This window comes from Centroberyx gerrardi, chromosome 12 (assembly GCF_048128805.1).
Source record: "Centroberyx gerrardi isolate f3 chromosome 12, fCenGer3.hap1.cur.20231027, whole genome shotgun sequence".
In the NCBI taxonomy this organism is placed as follows: Eukaryota; Metazoa; Chordata; class Actinopteri; order Beryciformes; family Berycidae; genus Centroberyx; species Centroberyx gerrardi.
The window spans coordinates 5788924-5809748 of NC_136008.1; the positions used below are offsets into that span (position 1 = coordinate 5788924).

General features: G+C 41.2%; 1 protein-coding gene across 2 annotated transcripts; it reads left to right on the forward strand.

The window, feature by feature from the left end:
- The first annotated feature begins 4945 nt into the window (after positions 1-4945).
- LOC139931036 (neurexophilin-1) lies at positions 4946-12323 on the forward strand. Of its 2 annotated transcripts, XM_078287311.1 has the most exons (3): positions 4946-5026; positions 5231-5239; positions 11547-12323. In XM_078287311.1, exons 1-3 carry the CDS (start codon positions 4946-4948, stop codon positions 12321-12323), a joined length of 867 nt encoding a protein of 288 aa, XP_078143437.1. The 2 variants fall into 2 exon arrangements, with proteins under 2 accessions (XP_078143437.1, XP_071780515.2); XM_071924414.2 differs by lacking the exon at positions 5231-5239.
- Positions 12324-20825: the final 8502 nt, after the last annotated feature.

The following is a 20825-nucleotide window of genomic DNA, read 5'->3' on the forward strand; positions in this document are numbered from 1 at the left end:
CCCTGTCGAGTTTAAAGGCCTAACCGTATCCCATGGTAACATTTTACTTTACAGTAGTTTTATTCCAGTGTATCATCCTGACCATTAAACTATGGAAAAGCACTATCAGAACACAACACTGTGTATTTATAGAAGGGTGTAATAACATAATGTGAATCCAAAGCTTGCAAACACAATTATTTGTACATTACATTGTGTTGTTACACCCCAATAAGTGCGTAAATGTAGTTGTTTTATTGTGTAGTTAAAACGCTTTTCTACGGGTTCATATAAATATAATATAAAGTTATTAAAACCATAGTAGAAAGTATAGACCTCCCAACAGCAGCCAATCTCAATACAGTGGAGGAGAGCAAAACTAGTTTTCATAACAAGCCATTCATGGTAAAATAAGAAGACGTTTAAATATTACCTCAGGGATTCCTTCTGTCTACCTGAAACCACATTAAGTCTTCAGATACTGAAGTCTCACTGACAGCGTCTCACTGGCATGAAGTCACACTGCCCTCTGGTGGCCAGGAGAGGAAGTAGGGCAACACTTCCCCTTCCTTCCCCCTCCATTTCACTCCTTGTTATTATCTTATCAAGAGCTCATATGATCCTTGTGACTTATTACACACATTGACATTATTTCTTGCCATTCACCTTTGAATACTTGAATATACACTGAGCGTACAAAATATTCAGTCCATCTGATCTTTCCTTGCCATACACTGACCAGGGAATAAAGGGAACACCAGTCATTTTTAGGATTTGTACATGCTATCCCTATAGTCTATGATAGTCCACTCAATATTTGTGAACATGAACAATTTTCCCAAAGCCAGAGAACTAAGACTCAAGACTTGTGAGACTGATTTTGTGGCAATATGTTTCCTTCCCGAATTAGCTTTACTCTGTAGTGATGTCTTCAGTTCTTCATTTGAAAGACTATCCCCAGAAACTCCCCTGGGTGCTCTTCTAGTTGTCTTCACCATCTTTCCCAGTTTATTCTCTTTGAAGCACCTCTATAATCCAGACGCGATGCCATCGCAAGGTTGAATCTCTGTTCTCCGGCTTTGGGAGGAAGTTTGGGAAAATTAATTAGACTCCTATACACCGACAACTAGGTGGAGATGTTGATGTAGCATTTAGATAATTGAGATTTGATTATACGAAACTGAGCGCAACTCAGTGTTAGGTGGGCTTTCTCAGTAACTTTTACTATCTTTCCCACTTCATTCTCCAGTGCAAGTAAATACTAGGTGGGTTTTCATAATATTTTGTACACTCATGGTATTTTTCTTAAACTATACTAACATTTTGAAATATGAATCAGTAATCCTGTATTTGAGGCAACACTGAAACTTCACATATGAAGTATAAAGGTGGAAAACATGCAGTCTTATTATGGCATGTGCACAGATATTGCACGGAAATTAACCTACTAATACCTGTAATGCTTACAGATCATTTAGATACAGTAAGTCTAGACCTAGCCACCTATATTCCCTTTTCATAAAGACAGTGTTGGTGTGAAATATATCAACCAATGATCTGACCAATAGAGAATATAATTTACAGTATAATTTAAAGACCAGTTCTAACTATAATCGATCTGTCTGTATGATCGAGACCTACCAAATTTTGTCCCTTTCCATGAAGACAATAGTCTATATGTGTAGTTTCATAATAGTTCATAATAGTATTATAGTGTATGATTTAAAAGAGGTGTCCCAACAATTTTCTCACAAGGCCGAGACCTGGCCACTTCACGTAAACAACAGTCTGCATGTGAAACAAATCATGCAAATTTATGACTAGTGTGGAATAGTTTTTAGCTCTAGAAAGGCCATGTTTTGGTCATCTGCTGTTTTGAATTTTAGAATTGAAATATCTCAGCTTTCAAAATGTCCCTCCGTGACTTTTCTTAGACCCAATTTCTGTACAAAACAGTGTTTTTAAGATTTTCAAAGGAAATAGTTACATTTACCCCTTTAAATTGGTGGCTTCTTGTTGTTCTCTTAAACTCCCAAAATCCTTTCTAGTGTAGAGTATGATATTCTTTTTCATCATTGCAACCATGTTCACTTGAAACATATCACTAGTACAATAGTTCATAGTTAGAATAGTTTTTGGAGTGTTATTTAAAGTGCTGTTCTGACTCTGCTTTAACCCTCTCACACAGCAAAAAGCCAAAGAGACCTCAGAGACAGAGGCAACAAAACAACCGACTAAAACCTCTGACTCTAGCCTACGACGGGGACACCGACATGTAGGGCCCCGGGGAGAGCTTCACCGAGCACTTCACCTGTCATAGAGACCCCACTTCATTATGCCGTTACCGTGAGGGACAAGGATGTTTGCAGCGAGAACAGACGCGTCACAGGGTGGTGAAATTACGGGAAATCCTCTTCGCAAAGACACTTGTGGGGTTTAACCATTTCAAAGTAGTGCTCCATTCATTTCCCTTTTTTCTCTCTTCGTTTTTGATATTTTCTTTTGCAAGAGCCTTTGCGACCTCCACCGTCTACAAGGAAATGCCTTTTTTTGTCCCGCCCCCACCCCCTCCCTTTCCCTCTCTCTTTCTACAAAGAAAAGACCGGTTTCAAACACGGGAAGGCTGGGTGCGGAAGACAGACCCAACTTCTGCCGTCTTTGAACATGGCGCAGCACAAGCTCCAACTCTTCCCCCCGCGCTTTTCTGCTTGTCCCTAAAAATGCTGAGTAGCTGGAGGCTTAGGATGCTCTGACGGTTCGTACGTTGCCAAAAGTCACCGCAGGGAAGAGGAGGAGGGAGAGGAAAATCTCCATAAAAAGGCTTGGATTCCTTTTCTCAATCCTCGACTGGGTTTCGACTCAAATCTCTTTTACTGTCTTGAACAAAAGGGAGGCACACAGGCCTGTGTTGAGGGATAAACTGATCTGTACGATGCTGATGGAGGAGTAGCCTACAATCACTCGTTCATGGAACTACTGCCTGCCTCCCCCCCTTGCTTTGTTTCAGGCACTACATTGCACTATATTAGTGCAGCATGATATGCACATATGACTTCTACCTTCTATTGCCATAAAACACTGCCTCTTCTACAGACCGAACCATAATGCAGACGGACAGCAAAGGTCAACATGGGAACGGGAAGCCACTCTAAGGAAAACAATGGCAACAGGAATCGATATACACATGTGTCACATTCTACAAAACAGGCGTGGATCAGTAGTAAATATATGTATAGATTTTATTTCTCACAACTAATTTTGGTTGTAGTCCAGTACCTTTTGTGGTTTGTAGATTTCGTCTGGTGTTATCTTTCTATTTCTGCCCAGATGCAATCAAAAAACTTAACTATGGTATCACCAGGTGACCTGTTTTGCTTTTTATCACCTGCTTTACAGAAAGTTCTTTTTAACTGTGATAAATCAAATCAAATTTTAATTGTGGATTCATGAATTTCGACGTAACATTGTGGAAAAACTAAAAAAAACCCTACAATGATTAAAAAAAGAGACTGTTGAATTCAAACCATTATCTAATGTCATGCAAATGTAACTTCTGCCTTACTGACAATACTCAAATATTGACAGTCCTGTAATACCATTATAACAATACTTGAACGGGGCCCTCCATAGGTGTAGACATGAAGAGGACTGTGATTATTTTATTTTGAAGTCACTTAGCAAGCATCACGGGAGTATAATTCATTTCAAAAATCAGTTTTTCAAACCTTTTCATATAATAAACCATATCATAGGTGCTCTTACATTTTTCAGTCATACTACATGAGGTAAAATATAGTATAACATAGTCTGTATAAATTAAGGTACATAAACAAAAATTTTACAATATGTTAATAATGAGAGAACACGCTTCTGCAGAGGTCGACACAATGAGCAAACTGGTGTGGAGAATGTTTACTTTTTTGTTGTTGGATTTGTAAATAACAGCAATTTTTTTATTTTTTGAAAAAAAAACAAACCAAGATATCAAAGTACGTGTACATTTATTTTGTATTGCACAAAAAATGTTTAGTTTGAATATTGCAAAGTGGGTGTATGATATTGCTGATTGTTGTCCTCATGATGCAAGTTGTATGTTGTAAAAAAAAAAAAAAAAAAAAAAAGAAGAAGAAGCAGAAGAAGGCTCAGCCATTTTGTACAGGTTGTTTATATGTATGGGAAGAATTACTAAAAATAAATGAGGAAATGGTTCTAAACATACCACGTTGCTGTCGATGCCAGCGTGTGTCGTGTGCTAGTTCCTCTCCAGGACATCAACATGGCAGCTTCATTTATCTGTTGGTGTTTACAGTGTGTGATGCATAAAAACCAACCGACCAGAAAACAAACAAAACAAAAACACTGCGGCTGACTGCCACTAGATGTCAGCCCCTGACAATGGTAAAGAAAAGTTGCATCTCAAAAGTGTGTACAGTGAGGATCTCCCTCCCAATTAAAAACCCCTTCTCATCCTCTCCCTCTCTCTCTCACTTCTCCCCTTTCTCTCTCACTCCCTAATTCCTCGTCTATCCCTCCCCTCACTCTCATTTCCTCTCTTTCTCTCTCTCTCTCTCTCCCCCCCTCCCTCCCCACTCTCTCTCTCTCTCTCTCTCTCTCTCTCTCTGAACCTCAGAGCGCGCTATATAAAACATCCCGCCACACTGACAGTCAGATGTACAAACACCTCCATTCACACCACAGCGCCTCAAAACCCTGCGTCCCAAAAAAGGCAGAGCAGACACTTCAGCCTCTACAGCAGAGAGAGCTGTCCATCCTGAAAGAGCTCGTAAAGATTCGTCTTTGCTGTCTTGCCTCAGGATCGCGTTGCACAGTCTTTTATTTCTCACCAAGTTCGGCGGCTGATAATCGCTCCAGTTACAATCTTCTTCAACAAAGGAGATTTTTTTTTTTTTGTGGCTGATCAGAGACTGAGAGGATTGAGAAGACGGCCGATTAAGGACAAGTTGACATGAAGGGAGACGCTCCACAGAGAAGCATGAAGACCACATGTCTGTGGACGGCCGCCCTGCTGCTGTCATTCATCTCCCTGGTAAGTTGAATATGTCATTTTGATGATGCCTTAATGCATGAAGCCAAGCCTTTTTTCTCACGTGATTTTACGTCTCTTTTGACCTACAATTTCTGTTATATTCAATCACTGTCAGAATTCAAACCACTTAATCACCAAGTACAGTGAATGTACAGGAATCTGTCTCGGTGACATTGGTACAGAGACATATGAGTACTTGCAGAGTTCCACATAGTACAAGGACAACAGGACCTCACAGTGCAAGATAAAGCACTGTATTATCTCAGATCTATCATTGCAAGATCATGTCACTTGCAGCCTGATAACAAGCTCTGAAGGTTTAGCAAATGTCAAGCATAATTTCACTTTTTTTCAGCGCCATGTTCATGCTCTTGTCTTTTGTTCACTTGAGTTGCTCTGCCTAAGTTAAAGGGATATTCAAAGCACTGTTGCTGCGACTGCAACGGATCCATCGATTCATCAGCGTGGGCATTAATTAACCAAGTTTAGCGTGAGCACAAGGTTTCAAATCCAAATCTGGAGCTTGGCAAATCCGCCCGAATACAGTCCCATCGGAAAAATCCTTCTCCAGCACTATCCATTCATTTCTGCCTTCCATTTACCCTCCTTTCTTCCATTTACTGATGCAGTTCAATAAGATTCTATTTGACAGAACAGCCTGAGCCTATTATGACAAACATACCGGAATGCTCCTAACTCAGTGCCTTGACAGTTTGTGACAACCCAATTCCTTTAATCCTCTGAGAGACAGTAACCCCTCACCCACAGATAAATCTGTCAACAAAGCAATCAAAGGAGAACAGGACCACTCCTCTCGCGAACAAAAAAATTCCATAAACTTAATCCCCACAAACTTGACTGGCCTTAAATAGCTCCTGTAGTGTTATCAGTGTTTAATTTGCATAGTGATGGAAAGAAGTCAATTACTATTAATTATTCTCTACAACTTAATACCCATTATCGAATTGAATTCACCGTCTTGAAAACCATAAACTCAATTTCACAGCTGACTAAGCGCACTAATCATTTCACCCCGCCTTTTACTTATGGAGCCTTCCTGGTTTTGAAGGAACACTGGGATTTGACGAATTCAGAAGCAATAACATTAACCAACACTGATTCTCCTATTGTTATAATATAAAAAAAAAGCATTAATCATTAACTATATGACTTTCACATATTTACAATAGTATCGTGGTACTACCAGCAGATCTCATAGCATCGCTTGATGTGAGTGTTTTTCCAGGCCGGGCTGCCAAATTGCTTCGCTATGCTTTAATGGGATGATCATAATTGTTTCGTACTCGGCGCATCCTAAGCTTTCGCCTCCAGCTCCTTCGACAGATTGACAGACCCATGGGAACCTCACAAACTTATTTTGGCCGCCTTTGAACCAAGTCGTGTGTGAAATAATATGATTATGCATTTTTCCTCTGGGTAAGTTGGAAAACTAGTGGCTAGGGTTTTTTTTTTTGTTTTTTTTTTAAACTGCCCCGCTCTAATAGCCCTCAGTCTGTCCGCGTACAGTATTTATCCTCCTCAGAAGTCATGGTGATAATTGTGCCCCGGTCTCTCAAAGCGGTGCTGCAGTAATAGGGCTCAACTCCACTCCACAGCTGCCTGTGATGTCTTGACACACTTTGTGATTTGTCATCATCTCTGACCCCCCAGGTAACACTTTGATATCACTGGGAGAATATAGACCTAACTCTTATAGGGCGTTGAGTGCCCTTAGTCGATCCATCAACTCAACTAGGAGGGGGGGCATCACAAGGCGAGACAAGTTAAATTCACTGTAAATGACTTATGACTACAATCAAATCCCAGCTGCCCGGCCTCAAAATACTCTAAAAGACAGCATCAAAAGACTAAGGATGCTCTGTGAATAAAATTAGGCTTCTGCCTCAAGAAACCTTTTTTTTGTAGAGACAGAAAAGACGGCCTATATCAAAGATGATATTTCATAAAGTCTTATGTTTTGTCTCTCTGTTACTGAATGTACCTTGATTCACCCACAGAGGTTGAGTCTTATTTTAGAGGTACTTGTCATTCATACGTGGCTATGGCGGCTGACAGTCATAAATTAGATCAGTGTAAACTGGGTGGCAGGGCGGCTTATTGGTTAGAGTGATTGTCTCATATCCAAAAGGTCACAGGTTTGATCCCCGCAACAGCTGATGTGTCCTTGAACAAAATGCTGAACCCCTATTTTCTCACTCATTCTAAGCCTCTCTCTGGATAACAGCATCGGTTTAATACCAAAAATGTTATATCGATTGAATGTGTAAACCTCCTTTTCAAACGCAATGTAGTATTCATGCAAACACCAATATTAAAGGGCGATAATTCCATTAAGGATGCAATTTCTGAACGTTGTTGCCGAACTCGCAACACGCGACCCAATCCAGATTGTAAAGTGGCAGCCCCGAATCTCCTATCAGCCTGGTCCCTCTCCATTCTAACTCTGTAATGCCTGTTAAACCAGAACTGTCGGACTCACAAATCCTCCCCACACACCAGTCACAGCGGCCGCAGCATTCAGGTAAATGAAAACCGACACACACTTTCATTCTTCTCGCAAAGGTTTTGTGTATAGCCCACCGCCAAGTCGTCTGGCTGCTCAGGTGCTTCTATTAAAGGTGGAATTTGTCGGCTGTTTTCGGGGGGTCCAACCCATAGAATATTCTCCGGGCTCCCGAGGGAAGCCGGGGGGTTGTTTATCTTCCTGTTTCAAAGAGGGGACGCCTGCGCCTTATCACAGCCTCGCCAAGAGTAGATAACATTTAGGTTTGTCCAACAGCCTATACGCTGCATCTGGCAATCTGAGAGTTGTTTCCTAAAGGACTTCTGCATGGCGATGCGGTCTATGTTATCTTGTCCAGGAATTCTGGCTTATACGTGGGACTTGGGGAATAATATTAACAGACAGCTAAATAGGGCTGGGGGTGGGAGACTGCTGCATAACAGCTGGCTGGTCCAAAAGTTGAAAAAACTCTGAAGCATGAAATTGAAAGCCTCCACGCTTGATTGAGTAATACGTTTGAATATGTTCTAATGAAAAACACTAATTATAAAATATTTTGCACATTAAATATCACTGATTCTTGACACAACTATATACACTTATACTAGGGTTTGACTAATATGGGTTTTTGAAGGCTGATAGGAAACCAGGTATTTCTGTGCTGAGGCTGCTGATAACCAATATTTTGGTCCGATATTTAATATCTTCAAATTTGACTTGATTTTTATGCCCCCAAAATTTCAACTTTTCAGTGTTCCCCCAGAATTATATTCTTTGCAAGGTGGGAAATCCACTGAAACAGCATTTAGACCATCATGGGACGCTAATGCTCTCCATTGAAACCCAGAGTAATAAAATTAATTTTGGTTTAGCAGCTCCTTAAGGCACGGTGACCACCTCACCTATTCAATGGGTTGCATTACTGCCTTGAAATGAAGAATTCATTTAGAATAAAAACAACATTATTGAACAATTAAATGGAAAAAATTAAATGAAAATAAAATTTAATTGCAGGTTTTACAGACTGTTATTATGTAGCTGTGGTTAGGGATAAACATCCATCATGTTTGCGGTGGACGACATTGACTGGCCAGTGTCCCATTTTTATTAAAAGTCCAATATCAGTGAAGCGATATATCGGTTTAACCCTAACTGATCCCTGTCTAACATTCTTGGTCAAAGCCCAACTGTTGGCCTGTGCGCTACCATGATTTTCCCTGCCTATTATCTAACACCAATTTCCCATATTTCTCTCTGCAGTCTCTTTCACGCACACACACACACACATCTACAACACACACACACACCCTCTGTGTGCCTTGTTTGCATGTTTTTGAACCCGGCAAGAGGTAAATCTTGGCCCTCTGAGTGTTGGTGCAGTCAGTGGGGGTGTTCTGGATATAAACGTTGCTTTAGTCAGGACTGCCTCTGATCTGCCTAATCTCCTGGGGCTGGATTACAGGTTGGGCTCTAATCCGTGAAGTGGGGTCTCTGTGAATGTGCCGCGGAGTGCTCTAATCCAGAGACTGTCAGGTGCTTTAGATGAAAGCTAATTGCATGTCACAGTTTGGGGACCATACATAACGCTGGTGACAAGAGAGCGAGTTCCCACAACAAGGAATTAGGTCTGAGGATGACTGGGCACGCATTTCAGATGTGCTGTGTAATTTTTGCATGTGATAACCTTGGAGAAAATAGTGAAGAGTTCCCGTCCAAAAATGAAATTCCACCATTTGGAAAAAAAAGTGACAGCGCTTACGAAATGACTCATAGCCCAAAGTTATAACAAATTATGTTGCTTTTTAAAGGATAGTCAGCAACTTAATTCCTTGGTTGACAAAATTGGTTGGCTTTTACTAACTGCTAAGGAAGTAATGTTTTTTCCCCAAAATGTATATGTAGTGTTGTGGGAAATATTCATATACTCAATACATATCTACATCGTATAATGGTGTATACATGCAAGTTGTGAGCTTGACAATCATTTGAAATTAAATGGAAACCCGAAGCTCAAAGCAGTTTTGTAATATCCCTTGATATAGTCACTGGAATCCACTGAGATTGAAACCCAGTTACTGAGCAGCATTCAGTAATTACTGCACTACGAAAATTATATTTCATTTGATCATTAGAGACCACACTCTTAACGATTCAGAATAGAAAAAGGCATGAAAAATAAATGGGGCTTACAATGTTTGAATTACGTGTCGCGCATTTCTGAAACTGAACCATTCACATGTTCTTGATACCCAGGGAATTTAGAGAAGATTCATTCAGCTGTTGCAAACACATAAAACTGAATTGAATTTTTGAGTCTTGAAGAGGAATGTTCGGTTAAGGATTTCACATATTGATTTTACAAAATCCTATACGTCCATTTGGAAAAAAATAACCAGAAGTTCAACATTTTTCGTTCAATTTCTCCTTAAAATGATTTTGAACCTGGCAATATACAGTGTACTTATATAGCAATCTGAGGTGTACATATGAAGAGCTTAGTTACTGTATGCTATGTTATCATTTTGTTAACCAGCGACTTAAATTACCTGCTATCCTAGGAAAGGTGCCATAATTTGTGTTATCACTTTCTCAAATGGTAGATATCTCATTTTGGAACTAAACTCTACTACAAACAATGTAATTCCTATGGATTAGGATAGTCTGATTGGTATTTGAACATGAACTCTTGAAACCAGAGAACAAAGACTGATCTATAATGCCAAAGCAATACAGTTTGGAACTGCTTCGCTGACAATGTATAAGACACTAACTTTGCAGCCTCATAGACACTATTTCACTGAACTTTTACATCCTAAGGAGCTTTATGTTATAGTAGAGCCAGTAAATCTTAAGCAGAAAGCTGCACTTATCCTCACAGTCATCTTTTTTCAATACAACATCACAGGTTAGGCAGGAGGATAGACTTCTGTGCCTGTTTCTAGCAATGGAAGACAAAAGGAGATGTTCATTAATACAGTCCAACTGCCCCATCACACATGAATCCTACTTGAGTGCTGAAACTCAGTGGTATTTCTCTTGAATACAAGTCACTCCAAACATTCTGCTTTGAAAGTGCTGCATTAAGTATCGTGTATTAAGCCAAGTGTTTGCATTGGTTTGTGGAGCAGCTGAATTGTGTGTCTCTCTCTTTCCAGGTTTGAAAGGTGTTATTTGACTTCACATATCAAATCACATATGAAGAAGCTTAGGTCATGCTCCTGTATTCAGAGAGATTGTCCTCAGCGAAGGACATATCAGCTACTAAGCCAAAGAAGTCTTCTTTTCACGATGCCACTAAAGGCACACTCACATAGATCCAAGGTCATTCATCACACAGCGTTCTTCAAAACAACCGGAGGCGATCTTTTCAAACTCCTCCACTGTACATTCAAGTTTACAAATTGAACACGCATAGAAAGCTCACAACTACCGTGACAATTTATTCGGAGTGAGCCACACACCCTGGCCGACAGTACCACAATGTCATTCAATGAACTTTCTCAATGAGAGAAGACCTTATTTTCAGAGTATTGATCGGGGGGGTAAAGGTACAAAATGTAAACGCTTCGCCCAGATAGATCTGCTGTCACGTTCCTCAGCCGGGGTTAGGCCATCACTGTCACCGGCCTCCATGGGGTGAACGGGGAATCTTAGCTCTCTCATCTGTGTGATTGTTAGAGGAGAGAGAGAGAATGAACCATCAATCATCCATTCAGGGCACATTCAGCAGGTAATAGTCTGGTGTTGCATCACGTCTGCACCGAAGAAGCGCTTCATTCATCTCGATGTATGGCAGGAATACCCTTAATCTTGATTAGGACACCCCGCACAAGACATTTCAGGAACAGTAAGAGTTGGTTACAGCAGGAACACTGTCCACTCTAGGTGTTGGGTGTGTAGAAGTATATTGGAGACCTTTTGTGTGTTTTATGCTGTTAGTGGTGTTGGTGTTTTCTTTAAAAACTGGAAGTAACGGTGACTTTGTTCGGTTTGCAGGTTACTAGTGCCCAGTCACCTGGTTCTGGAAATTCGCACCTGAGAGAGAGCCCAAAGTCGAAAGTGAAGACCTACTGGACTGAAAGCAGCAAGGCCCTCTCCATCAGTCGTCTGCTCTCCCAGACCCTGTATGGCAAAGAAAACTTCACCTCCCTGGATCTTAACTACGACGAGGCAGACCCTTACTCCAACCAGGAACGGTGGAACTGGCTTTACAACGCTTCAAACCCCCACGATCCTCGATCCAGGTCCAAAAGGAGGCCCATCGTCAAGACGGGCAAGTTCAAGAAGATGTTCGGCTGGGGCGACTTCCACTCCAACATCAAGACAGTGAAACTTAACCTTCTGATCACCGGCAAGATTGTGGATCACGGCAATGGAACGTTTAGTGTCTACTTCCGCCACAACGCCACCGGTCAGGGCAACGTGTCCGTGGGGCTCGTCCCGCCGACCAAGGCTGTGGAGTTCCAGGTCCACCAGCAGCACCAGCAGCAGCAGCAGCAGACGGCTCTGGAGCCCAAAGACACCAAGCTGTTCAACTGCAGAGTGGAGTACGAGAAAGTGGAAAAGGGCACCAGGAACTCACTGTGTGCCCATGACCCCTCCCAGAGTTGCCCCCAAGAGCAAACCCAGAGCCATGTGTCCTGGCTGTGCTCCAAGCCCTTCAAAGTCATCTGCATCTTCATCACCTTCTACAGCACTGACTACAAGCTGGTGCAGAAGGTGTGTCCAGATTACAACTACCACAGTGACACCCCCTATCTTCCCACCGGGTGATCGATCACCTGATTGGACGAGGGGGGAAAAAAAAAAAAGGACACAGAGACAGGGCGTTGGGTCCTGGGAGATGTCAGATTATTTGGACGAAAATGGAGTTATGCACTATAGAAAAGAGACACTTCAAAACTGAACTGTTGACAGGTATTATTAAAGCTAACGTATCCCTGCTGCAAGATTGAGATTGCTCCAATGAACAGGCCTTCCCCGAGGTCATTATGAGAGCATTTAGGAAAGCATCTATAGGCTTTCAATACTCATATTATATGCATAGCTGCTTACATTGAAAGGAAATTCTCAAGCCAATTGTATTTATGTAAATATCGTGGACCCCACATGAAGCCAGAAATCAATTTTATTAATGTTCTTCCCCTCTAATTTAGTTGTTTATGTTGATAGTGTATTTCCGTCTCAATCATGCTTTGTGTCTATTTCGATCAATCTCTGGTAATCACTGCAAACACGTAAATGTCAATGCAAATAAGAAGAATATGCCAGTATGCATTAGAAGGCATAATGGAAAAAGCGAACATATTTTTGAATGGTGTTGTTTTCTGCAGTGTGATTGTTAGAGTGAATATACCTCTCTGATATTGTTGTTGGAATCTAGTCCATGTTCATGCATGAGCCGAATGTGGTAAACAACTGAATAACGTCCATCTACATTTTCATGTTAGAGCAGCTGTCAAAAATAATCTTCAGCAAGTCACAGTTGTTATGGGAAGATAACAGAAACAACACCTTTGTTTTAATTCTGTGCTAGCAGTTCTAAAACAAAGGATGGCGGACGGTAAATGACATAATTGGACGGCCTCCATCAGATCAAACATAAGAAAATATTGTCGCAATAAATAACATTTGCAGAAGACACACAAGATGACAGAGATACAGAAAATCAATTTCTGCACTGCTCCTTTAAAAAAATAAATAAATAAATAAATCAAACATAACTGTGCTCCAATTCTGCTGTTTTCCCAGTCCTACATTTCCATTTCAGGCGTTTAGATGAAGATCTTATCCTCGATGACTTGCAAGTCCAACAGTAGAATAGCTTAAGTTGAAATTCCTAGATCACCAACATTACAAGAAGCCAACAGCAAGGGGTGTGAGGGCCTCAGCCGCAGCGTCCTGACAATATACAAAAATAACAAACAAAATATCTGTAGGCAGTAGAATCATCATATATAGTGGAGAAGTGCTACATAATGAGATAAAAGGTGGAAAGGCATTTATTTCTGTTTGTTTTTTTACTTCAAGAAAAGAGTATATTAGAGCAAGTGGAGAAGGAAAACATGGAAGAGATAAAGAAGACAATTTCCTACACTTCATTAAATAAAAAAAAAGATTGAAATACAAAACTAACATTGTGGTTAAAATGTGAAAAATGGATGCTTGCTAAAGACAAAAAAGGACGTGCATTAAACAGCAGGTGCAAATCACACATTCCATCTATCAAACATTCGCACCTCTGGTATCAAAAAGGCAAATTCGGGATGGGGGTAACGCGGGTTGTTAATGACATTGGATGTTTAAATTGGCTATTAAACCTTCATTACATAAATTGGGAGCCACTGGCACAATGTGAAGCATTTAGAGGAATGAGCACAATGTAAGTGGGAGCTCTGCAGAGTCAACGCCATAGAAAGAACGAATAAAAGTGCCAATAGAAAACCTGTAGAAAGTATGAATGTGCACCTAGGGGCGCAATCACCGCCGTCTATTTAAATTCAATACTCTTACAGAGTGGAGGCTATGGTATACGCAACACAGTAACTGTTAATGGCAGCCTGGACGACAGCCAATATGCCGACGTGGGGGTGTATTTTCTGACAGGGCACTCCGAAGAATAGGGGGTCTGCCTGTGGGATGAGTGAGCATAAAGAGGAATTTATGATGTGGAGGAACAAGGCTGGCAGAAATCACTAGAAGCACCTGACTCGTAAATTGAGAGCATGTTTCTGTCATCCACGAGAAGAAATGACTAATGTTTCAGATTGCTGTTTGGACTAGTTCTTTCATCTCAATAAAATGACTTTGATATCTCTCCACCCTTAGCCAAATGTGCCAGAGATAGTTTGTTCAGCTGCTGCTTCAAAGAATTAATGGGGCACTTTTACTGAGACAATGCAGACTTATTATGCACATAATCTTATAAGTATTTGAGAACTGTAAACAGTCTGGCGCAAATTTATTTGGTGTGAGAGAGATGAATTTGTTCTCTGAGTGATGTCATCTGGAAGAAACTTCAATCTATTATTCTGTGCAGTATTTAATACGCTCAGTGAAGTGATTAAGCAGACAAAAATAATATGACCTAAAACCTGATGGGGTGACGCTGTTGGGAAAATCTAGTTTTAAAGTAAAGACATTGTTTCACTTTGTTTTGTTTATATTTACTCTGCAAACAAAACACACAAACATCTAATTAAAATCTTTCTTGGAGAATCAATTAACACGGCTGGGAAAGGTATAGCGTTCAGATGTAATATAGGTGAAACAGCCTCTATAGAAGCGACATTTTTTTTAAATTATGTGAAATTTAAAGCGCCGTTTTGCCCGACAACAGGAAGAACAGTACCGCTCCTCGGAGAAACAATGTCTATTTAACGAGCTCTATCTCCGTTGGCCTCCGTTACGCCGCGACAGCATCGCAAACCGCTCAGTGTTCGGATGTCTAAGTTATCTTTGGGCCCAGATCTTCTCCCTCGGTTCAGTTGTCCTGGGCCGGAGCCATCCATGCCTCCCGTCTCTCCCCTAGCTCGCCCACAATCCCTGATTAATGTGGTCTGGGCGGGAGCTGTCAGAAATGGCAGAGAGAATCATGGGATTTCTCCTTCAGAGTCCCAATGACACCCAGCAGCTGCAGGAGTAAACAGATGACTAACCACTGGCCTTTTGGCAGCCTGTGGAGATTCACACGGAGGGAGGGCTGTGAACGTTGCTTTGACATTTAGGTGGATTAGAAAGTTCTTGGGTTCTGCTCTTCTGGTGTCAGAGGTGGTTGGCGTAGTAATTATTTGTGTCTTGGTTTTCTCTCCCGCTTGCAAGAACCCCGGCCTCATTGTACATGTCTCGGCTGTGTTTTCCACTTATCACAAGTCTGTTTAAATGCAGTATTAAAGTGTATAAAAGACATCTTTACATGCATCGTTTTTAAACAAATCACATTTACTGTATGCCCTATTGCAGAAAACAGACTCGGTATCTTATTTTTTTTTTAAAATAACCAATTGTCATTTCTGATCATGTCCTGCTGCAGAATTCATTTCAAATCTGGGGCTGAAGCTGTCCTGGGGCACAGTTTTGTGTGAGGTATTGACATATTAAAGGCTCTATCAGACAATGGCTTGTGGTTTTTTGAATTACAAATAAATTACTCTCCTCAAAACACTATTACTCCTCCGGAAATGAAAACTCACTCATTGTGAATGTCTCATATCAGGTAAAAACTGGAGAGAATTAATTAACCTTTGTCATTTTAATTGCTTTAGTGACAGCTGTCCTTTGGCGCCAGAGCTATCCTAATGCACATACTGTGGGCTTGTCAATTACTTTCCCAGTGAATAGATTAAAACGCCACAGAGGATAGAGTCATTTCATTAGTCAGACTTAATGCCCCCCAGACATAACCAGGTACGAACACTTCACCCCTAAATATGCGGCAAAATGAACAATACTATTAAGCCCACGTGAATCGAATGAATTGTGGCGACATGAAATTAAGTTTACGCTCTATTTAATTCTTTCCCGCTGCTCATATTGCGTTCGGTATACAGAATTTTCTTTGGAACTGTGTGAAAATTAGAATTTTTTGGGCCTTTCAGTGAAACGCCTTAGAGCCTGGATCCACACAGAAATGCAGGGGGGGCACCTGTGTGGTACCGCTAATTGGCTAACAACGTAATACTGTTACTGCCTTAATGGCTGTTAGCATCGTACCGTCAGTTCTTGCCACTTTGTTTGGTTGACAGCAGCGATTGTCAAATTCTCCCTCCATGCCCCATTTTACTGTTTGCACATCTATGATCCAATGCTACTCAGCTCATCGTGATTCTAAAACAAATTAGACTGCTTGCAAATATCTGTCGACTGGATATCTCTGGGGCGGTTGCTTTCAACACCAAATTAATAAGTCTCCACACTTTCCCACATTATATGAAGACAAGTGCAATTTTCACATTTTATCAGCTAGCCCCTTTTCACGGACTGTCAGGATTTTCCCACTCATGCATCCGGCATTTAGCGAACGCTCTTATCAAGAGCAACTTACAATGAGTGTAAACAGTAGAATAAGCTGAAATTCCTAGATTGCTGACATTACAACATCGCAACATTACAAGCAACAGTAAGGAGTGCAAGAGTGCAGAGCGCCATGACAATACTGCCTTGTACATGTATTGTGTATTTATGTATGTACTGTATTGTCAAAACAATCAGATTCAAATTATGAAGGAAGACAGAGAGTGACTCTGCAGCTGTTTCCTTTAACTCATACCTGCGCTTTGCAAAGTCAAAATAAATGAGTTTCTAAGGAAAGAGACAGCCATTACGGTCCCACTATGATGAGGAAGCCTTTATATTTAACAGAGTAATATTGGAAGCCAGTTCTCCACCTGAGATTGTTGATCAGAATCATGCAAACAGATGGACGACAGATGCAGAGCTGGGCATCGTTTCTGGAAACCATCTCAGCACAAAAAGTGTCTGTCCAGTGGCTTCTAACAGAACAAAGGCTATTTTAGTACTAAGTTGCTGTTAGGAAACCCACCCGCCCCTGGTCACCGAGTTTCACCTAATCACATAGTAATTTTGTCTTTTTCTGTTTAACACCACTAAATTTGCAGTTTCACATCCTGGCGAGGAACAGTTTTATCAAACCAAACAGACACAAGTATTGACGGTGAGGATCTACTGGCTTTTCAAAATGACATGAGACATAAGAGGATTACATGACTCATGAATACGGTCCTTTCCTATCCTCTGATTTATCACTTTTTGCTATCGGAAATCCCCATCTCCCCCCATCGTCACGCAGGCTGCCACAGAACACAAGGGCTGATGTTCCCTTGTGTCAATACCTTAGATTTTATTTCAATTAAAGAAAAAAAGACTGAAGTGTGTGTGTGTGTGTGTGTGTGTGTGTTTGTGTGAATGTCTGCAGGTGTCAGCGTGTGGTGTGAGCATCAATGTTAACCTCTAGCACTCTAGTCTTGTTCGCAAGCCGCTGCACCTCCAAGGAAAAGAGCAACCGGTTGAAATTCTATTTTTATGATTTACAATCCTGTCAGTGTATATTTAACAAACCGACAGCAGCGGAGAGGCGAAGACTAACTAACAACACCTTGTCAAAAATGACATCCATTAGGACTCCTAAGTATAGAGTGCAGTTATGTGCTGTTATTTATCCTAGACAAAGAGACAATAACGAACTCTCTAACACTATAGAAAATATTCTCATTTGCCTCTCGAAAAGGGCAGAGTTCAGATACAAAATCACCATGATTTGATTTTCTCGTCAACACACTGTTATATCCCAAAATGTCTGGGCTTTCTAGACAGTGTTAATTATAAGTGTCTATAGAAAAAGCTGTCTAAATGATGAGTAGACCATTTTATAGTCTAAACACACCGTACAGTATTCTTTGCCATCCTGCCTTTAATAAAAGCCGGCAGGTAAAACAATCAGGGCCCGGCATGCATCGGAGCTGGGGGTTAGTTTGCCATTGATTTATATCTTCAGCAACCTTTCCTGGTGCCTCCATTGCTAAAGGTGAGATGCACAGCCAGTGTTTGTGACAGAGATGGACTAGGCGCGGTGGCAAGAGAGAGGGATGATGCGGTTTTAAAAAATGCATCACCATTAAATCAAAGAGTAACCTTGAACGAGTTCAGGCCCGTGCCAACTCAGTGACACGCTCTGCCCTCAGCGCTCGGTGCCACGGAGCATGCCAAACAGTGGGGAAAGAGCTGCACTGCTCTGATACAGGTTAGGCGGGCAGCGCTGGGTAGCGGTCCAGCTCCTCGCTGACCAAGGGCAATCATACTGAGATTTTCTCTACGTTAGATTTCAACCTATTGTTGGCAAATTTATGGAGTCGGAGGGATGAAAATGACAAACTTGCAAGCTGCCTCTAAAGCTACTAAGGCCATTTCTTTAAAAAAACGTTAATCTTTTCTCTCTCTTTTTTTTTTTTTTTTTCTATTTCAATGTGCTTTATTGGCATCAAAGTTCACAATGTTGCCAAAGCATCTAGATAAATATCAACTTTAATAAATATCAACTATGTCTCCCCCTTATTATCTAACTAATGTCTTAACAGAGAAAATATTTCATAAGGGTTTAGGGTAAAGGACCGCTGTCATGTGGAGAAAATAGTAAATATGCGTATGAGATATTTGTGTTATTCTTGCATTGTGGCACAGACAAACTCCCTAAGCTATTGGTGTGTAGCCTAGAGGAGAAAAACTAAACCCCATCAATCCAATAAGTATAACAGTTGAACTTTACCTATTACTTGGTCATGCAGATTACGAAGTCAAGGGACCACACTTGCTTACATTCTTTGATATGGCAATAATGCTCCAAAGGGCTTTATTTACTGTGATTACTAGTAGAACGGCTCTGCAGCTAAGTATGAGTCGTAGCCGAGTGCCGTCAGCCACGCATCATTTCAGTGAATAATGTCCTCTGGGCGATTATGCTTTTATACAACAGTTACCAATGCATGTGGACTGACTGAAATGTTTTGTCCAAAGTAGTATCCCTATACATTAGAATAAAAAGCAACGTTTCTCCTTCCAAGAATCGTTTAACTCTGGTTACGAATCAGACTTCTTGGCTGAAACTGTCTGCGGTATAACTTGTTTTTAAATCTAACTTCTTCCACTTCTCCCACATTCAATGAGACATGTCATCCATCTATCTCGGCCTCCGGCTGCACTAGTTCCTCGACCATGAGTGGCTGCTGCAGCGGGGCTGTATTTCAGCATGTTGAAGTGCATGGAGAATTCCCATGAAGGGTAAGGGATTATGGATTTTGGCCTCTAAGCTGCCTGGATGCCCAGTGAGGATGTCTCTGAGCGTAGTAATCTTCAAACACCACGCAGAGTGATGAGTGGGCACTGAGGAGTTCTACTCAGGATCTAAATGTGTTCCAGCAAGTTACTGGCGAGAGGGAGAGAGAGCGAGAGAGAGAGAGAGAGAGAGAAAAACACTATTTGGTAGAGAAATGGAAAGGAGGATCTACTCAGTGGCTCCTTCAGGCAAAAGGCACTTTTGATCCTGTGACCTGTTTCGAGCTATAGTCTGTGTGGAAAACTCGCACTGAGCAAGGGATCATATTGGAGTGGTGTGAATCTAAATGTCATGGTTCCCCATCACCACACATAACTGCGGATGGAAAAAGTCAATTGAGCAATTTTTGGGGTCAGGTCAGGCGCTCTCGAGGGGTTGCAAACCTTCATAATGAGGGCATGCTCAACTCTGGTTTAGCTTGTGTCCCAGAAAATGAGACTCAATGCATTGGTCATTTTGGCATTTGCTGGTGTACAGTTGATGATAGCAGAATAGGAAAGAAGGCCCTTATAAATATAAAAAAGCTCACAAAAGAGGGACAGAGCATTAAAACACAAGTTACGGTAAGGAAATGTCAGACCAAATCAATCGTGACATAGCTACCTTCCTGATCAGTATCACAAATTTCTCTGATTCTGTCCTGATTGAATTAAGCCCCCCAAAAGAATCATTTAATTTAAGACCTTAATTGTTTTCCTGTCTTGTTTAAGTGGACCCAAATTGCTTTGATATCATCTTGGACCTGAAGATAAGGTTGGTAAGTGCAGTACAAGGATCAGATAGGGTCAAGGACACCAGTTGTTATGGAGATAATATGCTCTCTTAAGGAGACGCCTATATCTGCTCACATCAAAGGCCTTGGGCTGCTGTCAGAGGTGAAGGTTTGGTATGGGTGCCAAGGCAAGCTGAAGCACTTACTCTGGGAAATCAGAGAGATTTGGCGGTACGTATTAGAGTATTGCAAATGCAAGATAACCAAAAACAAGGTCACAAAATCCCCTTGCTGATAATCAAATTAAGACTGTCTGCAAAATGGTTTATACAAGGCTCTTTTAGAACATAAACCCACAATTCACTCTCTAAATGTATATAAATGTGTCAAGCTTGTGCACAATCCTCTGTGCTGCATGCTGCACACGCCTTGTGACTGTGCAGTATAAACACTGTGCAAGGGTACAAACTGGTACATCAATTTGGAGCATGACAAGAAATTCCCTTTAGGTGACAACAAAATATACATGCTATTAGATCAGCTGCAGTACACTGTGATGAAATAAATTGCAGCCAACAGATGAAAGCTCGGGGCCCCAAATAGGAGAGAGAAGAAGATAATAGTGTGTGGGAGTCCTTCCTTATGTTACACTGCCATCCTGTGGACACACAGGCTACTACACACCGGTAAATATTTCATGTGCACAGAGCCTGTA

What these genes read in the sequence shown, in the direction of transcription:
- LOC139931036 (XM_078287311.1), top strand. Translation starts at nt 4,946, where the DNA reads ATGAAGGGAGACGCTCCACAGAGAAGCATGAAGACCACATGTCTGTGG.